Source organism: Otolemur garnettii, unplaced genomic scaffold (assembly GCF_000181295.1).
Source record: "Otolemur garnettii isolate 467f Iridium unplaced genomic scaffold, OtoGar3 scaffold00198, whole genome shotgun sequence".
NCBI classification, from domain to species: Eukaryota; Metazoa; Chordata; class Mammalia; order Primates; family Galagidae; genus Otolemur; species Otolemur garnettii.
In genome coordinates, this window is record NW_003852593.1 from 1,647,601 (window position 1) to 1,658,428 (window position 10,828).

The 10,828-nt window shown below is 51.5% G+C and overlaps 1 protein-coding gene across 1 annotated transcript in view; it reads right to left on the reverse strand.

Annotated features, from left to right (window-relative positions):
* Nucleotides 1–3,317: 3,317 nt before the first annotated feature.
* TNIP2 (TNFAIP3 interacting protein 2) overlaps nt 3,318–10,828 on the reverse strand; it is a 16,406-nt gene continuing 8,895 nt past the window's right edge. The window contains exons 2-6 of the mRNA XM_012812287.2: nt 9,668–9,958; nt 7,118–7,207; nt 6,232–6,480; nt 5,957–6,061; nt 3,318–4,298 (exon numbers count right to left, since the gene is read on the reverse strand). Coding sequence (XP_012667741.1) covers nt 4,029–4,298; nt 5,957–6,061; nt 6,232–6,480; nt 7,118–7,207; nt 9,668–9,958 — 1,005 coding nt within the window. The 3' untranslated portion in view covers nt 3,318–4,028. The remainder of the gene's footprint in view (nt 4,299–5,956; nt 6,062–6,231; nt 6,481–7,117; nt 7,208–9,667; nt 9,959–10,828) is intronic.

The following is a 10,828-nucleotide window of genomic DNA, read 5'->3' on the forward strand; positions in this document are numbered from 1 at the left end:
GTGCTGTGGTGTCACAGCTCACAGCAACCTCCAACTCTTGGGCTTAAGCGATTCTCTTGCCTCAGCCTCCCAAGTAGCTAGGACTACAGGCACCCACCACAAGTCCAGCTGTTTTTTTGTTGGAGTTGTTTAGCTGGCCCGGGCTGGGTTCGAACCCACCACCCTTGGTATATGTGGTTGGCACTAACCACTGTGCTACGGGTGCCGAACCAAAATGGAGGGTATCTGTTGAACACTGTTCTCAGATACTGGAATCCAGGCAGCACATGGCAGTAATCCCTGAGAGAAGGAAAGGAAACAGTGAGGCCTGAGGGCCCAGTTTCCTGCCTAGGGACTATTTGCTGGGGCTTGTGGGCAGAGTTCAGAAGGGCTGCACAGAGCTGCAGAGGTGAGTCATGCCTAGGGAGAGTCCCCTCAGATCTTTGGCTGAGTACTGATCTATGCGTGTCGTATAGATCCCATCGATCTAGGGAATGAGTCCCCAGAAGGCACAGTAGACCCTCCATAGCTGACTACCTCCCCGCACTGACCTAATTTTCATAGACTGGACACACACCACGTGCACATGTCAGTACAGCAGGCCTAGTTCCTTATGCTGAGCACCTCCACGTGTTGACCAGGGTGTTCCAGTCCCATTGGTGGTCACCCAGAGGTTCTGCTGTAGTTTGTATCTCCACTGGTCAGCGTAGGAAGACATTGTAACACACAGGGCATGGGGTGTGATCAGAAAGGCATCACCTGAATGGTGGGGTTAAGCTAGCATTAGCATAAAATCTAAAGCTAAAACTGAGGGGGGTGTTTTACGCCTATACTCCCAGCACTCTGCTTAAGCTCAAGACCAGCCTGAGCAACACAGTGAGACGTCATCTCTTTAAAGAGTAAAAAATAAATTTTTTAAAGTCCTGAAAAGTCCTGAAAAGTGCACAGGGCTACCTGCCAACCTCAGATTCATAGAATGTAGTGAAGTAACTTCCAAAAATTGAATGTGGGAAGACTGACTTCTGGCTGACAGTGTGAAGAGCTCTGCTCTCCTGCTCCCTGGTGAAAACTGTTTTTTTGTTTGTTTGTTTGTTTTTTGAGACAGAGCCTCAAGCTGTCACCCTGGGTAGAGTGCTGTGGTATCGCAGCTCACAGCCACCTCCAATTCCTGGGCTCAAGCAAGTCTCCTGCCTCCACCTCCCAAGTAGGTGGGACTACAGGCACCCACCACAATGCCTGGCTATTTTGGGAGGGGGAGGTGGGGGGAATTTGCAGCGTAGTCGTTGTTTGGAGGGCTCAGGCTGGATTTGAACCCGCCAGCTCAGGTGTATGTGGCTGGTGCCTTAGCTGCTTGAGCCACAGGCACTGAGCTAAAAACTAAGACAATTTTTTTTTTTTTTTGCAGTTTTTGGCCGGGGCTGAGTTTGAACCCACCACCTCTGGCATATGGGGCTGGCGCCCTACCCCTTTGGGCCACAGGTGCCCCCCCCAAGACAATTTTTTTTTTTTTTTGAGACAGACCCTCAAGCTGTCGCCCTGGGTAGAGTGCTCGTGGCAACCTCCAATTTCTGGGCTTAAGCGATTCTCTTGCCTCAGCCTCCCACGTAGCTGGGACTATAGGCACCTGCCACAACACCTGGCTGTTTTTTGGTTGTAGTTGTCATTGTTTGGCAGGCCCAAGCTGAATTAGAACCCCGCCCTCCCAGCTCTGGTGTATGTGGCTGATTCCTTAGCCACTTGAGCTACAGGCGCCAAGCCTCTTATACCAGGTTTTGTAAGATTTATTTTTCAAGGATTTTATCCAGTTCGTCTAAGTGGTCATATTTATCAGCATTAAGTTGTTTGTAGTGTCCTCTTATCTTTTAAACATCTAGGACACAATGGTGATTTCCCCTTTTCATTCCTTATATTAGCAATGTCTTTTCTCTTTTTTCTTAATCAGCCCTGCTGGAGGCATATCAGTTTTGTTACTATTTAAAAGAACTAATTCTTGGCAGTATTGACTTTCTTACTTTCTACTTTTATTAATTTCTGTTCATTTGTTATTTTCTTAGGGAGTAATTTACAGTTATTTATTTACCTGGCTGAGGCAGACCTTCACACCAACCCACTAACATGCACCTGTCTCTGCAAAGTTCTAACAAGCTCTCGGCAGATGCCTACTTCCTCCTACTCCATCCCCTCCCCCTTGTCTTCTTTTCCTGGGCTAGGGCTGGAACAAGCCAAGGGTGGAACACTGGAATGGTGCCTGATCACCTCTGAGTAGCTCACGGCTCCATCTCTGCCCAGTAGTCTCTGCCTGAATCCTGCCCTATGAATGTGGGTATCAGAAGAGCTCCAAACTCAATGCCTTGCTCCTAACAGTGGATGACCTCTCCCTCGTGACGCTGTCTCCACCTAGCAAACCTCAGTACACAAGCCCCAAGAATTTCTCCACATAGCCCAGAGTAAAGGTCAGGAGCTCAGGTATTTACCTAGCTTTGTGAGGTTGCTAAAAGTAAAAAGCCTAAAATGAAAGCCCCACAGCCCCACAAATCCTAAGGCAGAGGCACAGTGCAATGCCTCACACCTGTAATCCCAGCAGTCTGGGATGGGAGACTGAGGCAGGTAGATTGCCTGAAGCTCACAAGTTCTAGACCAGCCTGAGCCAGAGTTAGACCCTGTCTCTAAAAATAGTTGGGCATTGTGGTGGGTGCCTTTAGTCTCAGCTACTTGGGATGCTGAAACAAGAGACTCACTTAAGCCCAAGCGTTTGAAGTTGCTGTGAAGCTGTGATGCCACGGCATTCCGCTGAGAGTAACAAAAGTGAGACTCTGTCTCAAAAAAAAAAACCAAAACAAAATCCTAAGGCAGCCATCTGCCCACATAGCCCCCAAAGGGCCGGGCTGGCCAGACCCCATCATCCCCTTGTTTTGTTCCCCAGCAGCTGGCAAAAAGTGGGGCCTCCCCTGCCAGCTGGTCTAACTCCTACACTGTGAGAATACTGCTGACAAATACGGCTCACAGATTCTCAGAGCAGACCAGGCACAGCGGCTCCGCCCTGTAGTCCCAACACTCTGGGAGGCTGAGGCAGGAAGATTTCTTGGGCTCAGGAGTTTGAGACCTGCCTGTGCAAAAGTGAGACCCTGTCTCTACTGAAAGTAAACAGAACCAGCTGGGTGTGGTGGGCACCTGTAATCCTAGCTAATGGGGGGGGGGGGGCCGAGGCAGGAGGATCACTTGAGCCCAAGAGTTTGAAGTTGCTGTGAGCTATGACACCACAGCACTCTACCCATGGCACAAAATGAGACTCTGTCTCAAAAAAACAACAACAACAACAAATTTTCAGAGCAGTCACAGTAGTAGGTACATTTATTATAAAAATAAATGAATATAAAATAGTGTGTTTTAACTTGTGGATACATAGTAAATGCTAGTGGAAGGCAACAACTTCCCTTTCAATTCAGAATGTTGTGTTTCCCATTCAAATTTCAATACAGACTCGTTGCTCTGCCATAGCTGGGGGAGGGGCTCCCAATGGGTGTGCAGCTGCAGTGCACATTCCACAAACCTCCTGATCCAAGGCAAGGAGGGGATAGTTGGGTTTTTTGTTTGTTTGTTTTTTGCAGTTTTTGGCTGGGGCTGGGTTTGAACCCACCACCTCCCCACATATGGGGCCAGCACCCTACTCCTTTGAGCCACAGGCACCAACCCGTGGAGGGGATACTTTATTCTAGAGATGATGGGGTTTCTACCCTGGACACCGCACATGTGACTCCACCGCACATGTGACTCCATGTGCGGCAGCTGCCCCTTTCTCACAAGCTGCAGCATCCCAGGTGCAGGCTGAGGTGGGGCCAACAGCAGATCATTCTGGCTTCAGCATGACAAAGACATGAGACTGCTGCCTCACCCTCAAGGTGCTCCTGACCTGGGCCTCTGGCTCCATCCCTAGCCCTGCTGGCAGCTTCCTCTGACCCACCTGTTAAGGGGCTTTGATCTCAGAAGAGCTCAGCCCACTGCATCTGGGAGCACCCACCCTACCTCTGGGGTGGCTGCCTGGGTCGTGGTTACTGGAAGCATTCAGCCACGTGCCTGAGAAGCTCCTCACCCTGCTCATCACAGAAGCTCCGCAAGCAGTGAGGGCACTGCAGGTCCCCCTGGCCTCTCTGCACAGCGCTGGGGTGTCCGCCCTCAACAGAGGCTTCTAGCTGCTGGGACCCAGGCCCAGGCCTAGGCCTCCAGCCACCAGGCACCACACACTCCAGTGCATCAGTGTCCAAGTACTTGGCAGCTCTGTTCCCAGTATGAATCTGGCCGGCGTCTGGCTCTTGGGAGTCCTGGAGAAAAGGCAAAGGTCTGTTCACATGGGCTGTGCTGAAGGTCAGTAGCAAGTGCCGCTTAAACCCCCAGTTCCCTCCCTGCTGTGCACCAGAACCCAGACCAGCAAACCACCATAGATCACACACTCATGTATGTACTCAGCAGAGACAGGCTTCAGGACAGGGCTGACCTGACCTACTGGCCCAGGAGACCTAAGATGGCTCCTCCAGTGCCACAGGTAGGGGTGGAGAGCTCAGGGTGGCACCACCAGGCAAACTGAGTCCCAACCACACTGTGCACCTTGTCTGGGGTGCAGGGTGATGAAGGCTCTAGCACCCAGTAGCAGCAGGGGGTGTCCCTGGCTCAGCATTACCAGTCACCGGCACAGCCTGGCACACACCCGCTGCAGCTCTGTGCCCTGCAGGGCCTGTCATCCTTGTTTGGGACCTTTCATTCCAGGAGGCCTTAGTGCTCCCACTTTGCATCTAATTTTAAATTTGTACTGTATCTAAATTTGTATTTTCCTCAGCAGGATGACCTGTGCCTTCAGCACCACGTCCTCAGGTGTGCCACATGGGCTGCGCAATAACTCAACCAGCCAGAGGCTGCTGGTGAAGGGATGCAGAGGCCGTGGAGCACAGAATCCCCAGTAGGAATTTCACTCTTGGCACTAAATGGGAATTCCTAGGAGAATCTAAACCTATGGGTCTGGAACTAGTTCCTGAGGCCCCATCCTCACAACTGCACCATCAGCAACAGCAGCATTTCAGTCCAGATCACATGTCCCCTCGCATTCATAGAAGCCAGAAAACCACAGGCAGAACCCAGTCTCAGGAAAACCCACACATTGTCATGTTGGAAGACATCCCCATTCTGCCCAAGGCCTGCCTGCAGTCCCAGGACCTTAGGAGAACTGAGAGTTTGGGGATAGGGCACCCACTGCATCATGTGATGCCAAGAAGGCTATGGGGCCTGTACAGGGACTTGGAGCAGGTCCTGCTGTGGCTGGTGATCACACCATGATCACCTTCTTCATCCATGAGTAGAAACAATTACCAGACCCCCTGCTGTGGACTTAGTCCCACCGTGTGGAAGAAAAGGTGTCCACCACGGTCCTCCTGCTCCCCTCCAGGGAAGGGCGGGAAGCACACAGTCACACAGTGAGGAACCTCATTGGTTCTGACTCACCCAAGGCCTCCCTTGAGGCACTTGTCCTGGTGGGGACAGCACTGAGCCAGGGGGCCACCAGCCTACCAGGCCCAGCTACACATGTCAGGCTGAGCTGAGGGATCTTACTAGACACCCAGAGCCCTCACAGCTATGTGACAGAGAACCAGGGTTCCTGCCTCACCACAGGGATGGGACTAAGGCCCAGGACATACTGTTAGGTCACATGAAGGTGACAAACAGGAAGACAGAACAGGCCCTGAGGACAGCCACCTGTGCACACGGGCTGCCACAGCAGCCCCTCCACGCTGAACACAGCATGACAGGGAGCTTCTCCACAACCCAGCACTGGGTGCTAGGCAAGACAGTTCTGCCAAGCTGGGAATAGACCCATCAGCTCTTACTCCCAGCAGATCAGGGCTTGGTCTGATCAGGCAGACACAGAAGGGCTTAAAATTCATGAAAAATAAAAACACTAACCCTAAGCAACAAAGAGAAATGCCCTCACCTGGTGCAGCAGACAGATGACTTTTTCCTCCAGCTCTTGAATCCTACTTTGAGCCCGCTCCCGATCTGCCCTCTCTGACATGAAGTCATCCTTGTAAGCAAGAATCTAAAAAGAGACATGTTTCTGGTCAAGGAAGGAGAAAGTCCCTGTGGGACTTCTGCCATCTGCCCATGACCACTGCCCACCCTGAGCCTGTGGCCCAGCTCATCCCAAGACCACAGCCACTGGCAGGCAGACATCCAGTCAAGGCTGCCCAGACCCCAAGAGGCAGACACCTGCTGCTCCAGCATCTGCACCCGCTCCAGAGCAGCATCCCGGGCCGTCCGCACAGCCGCCAGCTCCTGCCTCACTTCTGTACAGGCGTTTATTTTCTCCTCCAGCTGTCTGTTGAGCCGGAAGATCTCCTTCCTCATCAGCTCAGGCTCTCGGGGGGCCTGCAGCTCCCGCAGCTGCGCGTGGATCTCCCTCACATACTCGTCCCTGCTGGTGTCATAACGCTGCCACTTGGCATTGAGGTCTTCCACCTGGGGGTGGTGGGAAGCTGCTCATCAGTAGCCACTCCCTGAGTGAGGGCTCCTCTCCCCTGGAAGCTGCATCCCTCTGTTCTGTGTGGAGGGGACACTAAGCCCCCAGAGGATCTCAAGACATCGTGGCTTAGTGTCATGTTCCTGCCTTAAAAACCAGACTTCTGGTAGTAATTCTTGTACTTTCTTTATTGACTTGTGAATCAATTTTACAGGAATAAAGGAAGGACAGGACATGTCCTATCACCACCTTAGGCAAGAAGGTAAGGTCCCTGGGGACTGTGGGTATCAAGCCAAAGTGGCCACAGGACAGGGTGTTGTGGCTTACACCTGTGATCCCAGTACTCTGGGAGGCCAAAGTGGGTGAACTGTCTGAGCTCAGGAGTTCAAGACCAGCCTGAGCCAGAGCAAGACCCCGTCTCTAAGAAAAAACAAAAAAATAGCCAGGTGTTATGGGGGGCATCTGTAGTCCCAGCTACTTAGGTGGCTGAGGCAAGAGAATTGCTTGAGCCCAAGAGTTGGAGGTTGCTGTGAGCTGAGACGCCATAGCACTCTACAGAGGATGACAAAGTCAGATTCTGTCTCAAAAAAAAAAAAAAGGAAAATACAAAGTGACCACAAGGTGGGAGCAACTCACGTGAAGCACCTTCTGTTTCAACAGACGATTTTCCTCCTGTAACTCCTCAATAACATTCTGGACAGAGGTGTCCCTGACTGTATGCTCTGGCTGCATAAGGGAGGGACAGGGAGAAGACATCATGTCACTACATGTACGAGGGAGAAAGTGGACCTGGAGGCTGAGGCCTCAGATGATCACATCCCACAAGGCAGCAGGTGGTTCATTTGACAGAGAAGCAAAGACAGAAAGGACTTGCTGATTCCAGCTATTGAGAAGGAACTACTCTCTCTCTGCCAGGCCCATCCCCCACTGGGGACAGGCTACAGCCTGAGCAGAGGGTCTCCAAGCCACATCATCCTTGACACTGTTCTTATTCCATCCTACCTGCCAATTTTAGCTGTTTCTTTTAAATATTTGGGATTTAAGCCAGGCATGGTGGCTCATAGCTGTGATCCTAGTACTCTGGGAGGCCAAGGTAGGAGGATTGCTTGAGCTCAGGAGTTGGGAGACCAGCCTAAGCAAGAGCAAGACCCCATTTCTACTAAAAATAAAAAAAATTAGCCCAGTGTTATGTTAGGTACCTGTAGTCCCAGTTACTAGGGAGGCTGAGGCAAGAAGATGGCTTAAGCCCAAGAGTTTGAGGTTGCTGTGAGCTGTGACACCACAGCACTCTACTCACAGAAACAGAGTAAGACTCTGTCTCCAAAAAAAAAAAAAAGTCTAGAAGGATTTAGCATACCAGATATAGTAAAATCTTATCATCATCACAGGAAGTAAGGAGGGCAGCAAGCGTAATCCAGTTGTACCCCAGAGAACCCCCAGGTGGGCCTCCTGTGTGCCCAGCTTACTGCTTTCAGAGCCATGACACTGTCTTGTCTACAGTTGGGTCCAATGTGGGCTTTCTAGATGTGGCAATCTAACCTGAGTCTCAGGCAGGCTCAGGAGACCCAGTTATGGAAGACACAACCCAAACTAAACCCTAACAACAGCTGGCAACCTAACTGGAAAGTCTCATGAAATGCCCATTTGTACCTCAGAAATTCCATGCATTGAACAGTGGAGGGACTGTTCATCAGGGACATTACTTCTGAGAATTCCCCTTAAAGGACAAAGGAAGTACATGTCTTAATCCAGCCTACACTGGGAAGCCCCAGGTGACTCAGCCGAGTGTAGGGCTGAGAAGTGACATGTATTTAGAGACTGTGATGAGGTGCCAGTCCTATTCCCTCAAGCCCTCCTCCCATCAGCCCTATACCCACCTCAGGCTGACTACTGTATGTGGCTCCTTTCAAATCCCCAGAGGGAAATGACTCATAATTGGACAAGAAGACCCTACCTCCTTCCAGATGACAAATTTTCTTTTGGTTTCTGAAATACAGTTGTGTTCTTCTGAGGTTCCCTTTTTGCAGGACCCACCCAACTGAGATAAATGGTTCTCAGATCAAGTTCTGCCCAACCAGTACTTTGGTAAAGCTGCTCACAGGGACTGGATATCCTGCCTGTCCCAGAACTCCTCAGAGCAGGTGTTTCTGCTTCAATCTTGTTGCTGCCTCACAGAACTGCCTAGAAGGGATAGAGCGAGAGGCCCTGTGCCCAGCACTGCAGGCAAGATGCAGCCTCAGCCTGGCCCACACATTATCTGGGCAAGGTATGTACCACGTGCTTCTGTTTCCACCTGTTCCACATAGATGGGACCTGCCACCCCTGGTCACAGCACCTGGAGCAGCGGCCTCAGCCCCTTTGCTCCCCTGCTCCTCTGCCTAGGGGACCCCTAGTTTCCTAGTGTGCCCACAACCTCTACGGCCTTATGTAATTCCTGATGCTGAAGCCTTCACAGTCCCTCTCTCCCCCCAGACCAGACCCTACACACAACCTAGGTCCAGCCTGTCCAGGAGGCCCACTGAGCCCTTCCTAGGCCCCCACAGTCACCTGCCTCCCCCCCATGGCCCTTGCTTTGATGACAAGGCAGCCGCAGCCCTGACAAGGGCCAGGTCCCTTAGGCTGTGGCAGGCTGTGTTATTGTCAAGGACAGAGCCAGCTCTGGAGATGGCAGTCTGGCTTTTCTCAAGGCCCACATCAGTGCTAGCTCTGACCCACTCAGACTCACGGAGCCTGCAGGAGGCTGGCACTCAAGGCTACTCTGAGGGGTTCAGGCCTGGCCCCTACATGCTGCCCCTTCCAGCAGTAAGTACTTCTGACTTTGCCTCAGTTTCCTCATCTGCCCCCCCCCACAGCAATAGCACTTCCTCAGGGCAGCTCTTCCTGCCCATCCCCAATGAGACCAGAGTGCCACCTCCCCAGCTGAGTTCAAGTCAGCTAAAGGCCTGGTGCTGGGGCTTGTGAGGTGGGCAGTCCCACCTCCCTGCCACATCTCGCATGTCCCATCACTCTAAAAGAAGCCCCTGGATGTGCAAGCTTTGCCCGTCAGCTGACTCTCACCCCTGAGGGAACAAGTGGGCTCTGGGACACCCCCGACCTCTGTGACTGCTAAGGGATCCTGGGGATCTGTAGGCAATGCCTCCTGTCACACCAGGATCTTTGTCACCAATGGGTTACACTGTGGCCCACCTTGTCAGGACTTTTCTCCCCCACGTCCCCTTGTGAATGCTGTTGTTCATCCAGACACTTGGCCAGATGCTGGCACATGTGTGCAGTGGCAGCCAGTGTCCTCCGCAGCTGGTGGGTCTCCTTGGCCAAGGAATGGCACAGAACATCACTGGCGGCCCGGGCCCGCCCCTCCTCAGCCACGCTCCTCCTCAGCAAGACAAGCTCCTTCTCACGCTCATGTTGTGGCTGGCTCAACAGCTGCTGGACCTCCCTCTCTTTTTCTTCTAGTCGCTCAGTAAGTCTCTCAATTTCCTAAGTGGAAAATTTAAAGACACTGTTGATGTGACTGGCAAAAGCAAGGCCAGAAGCAAGTGTTGGTAGAGCAAAAGCAGAATCTGCTGGGGAGGCCCCATGACCAGACAACAGAGAGCTCATGGGGAAAGCAGGCCTGCGGCCCACAGCCAGTAAAGTTCTCTCCTGAAACTTCATTTAAAATTGCATTTTTGACTTGGTGCCCATAGCTCAGTGGTTAGGGAACCAGCCACATACACCAAGGCTGACGGGTTCAAAGTGGGCCCAGGCCTGCTACAACTACAACAAAAAAAATAGCCAGGCGTTGTGGCAGGCGCCTATGGTCCCAGCTATTTGGGAGGCTGACGCAAGAGAATCGCTTAAGCCCAAGAGTTGGAGGTTGCTGTGAGCTGTGACGCCACAGCACTCTACCAAGGGTGACATAGTGAGACTCTGTCTCAAAACAAAAAAATTCCATGTTCACAAGCAAGTTTATAATTTTACATTTGCATCATAAAATTATTAAAAGTGGCAATTCCAAACATCCCTTTGCTAAGAAGGGTAGAAACTCCACTGTAGGGGATATGCTGCTGTGGAGGAAGGCAGATTAGGAGGGAGGGAAGTGAGGTGAAGAGCAGTGTTGCTGTGTGGTCCCTCTGTGTAAAAATACACCTCGTTGCACATGCTTCTAAAGTTCTGGAGAGAGAAGCATGGGGAAAGGTGTAGGGAAGGGGTAAGAATTTTTTAATTTTATTTACTTGTATATGTTTGATTTTTTTAACAGTGCATATGTTGTCTTTATGATTTAAAAAAGCTAATTAAGCAAATAATAATTCACACACCCTGACCCTAGTACCTGGGAATGGGAACTTATTTAGAAATAGGGTCTCC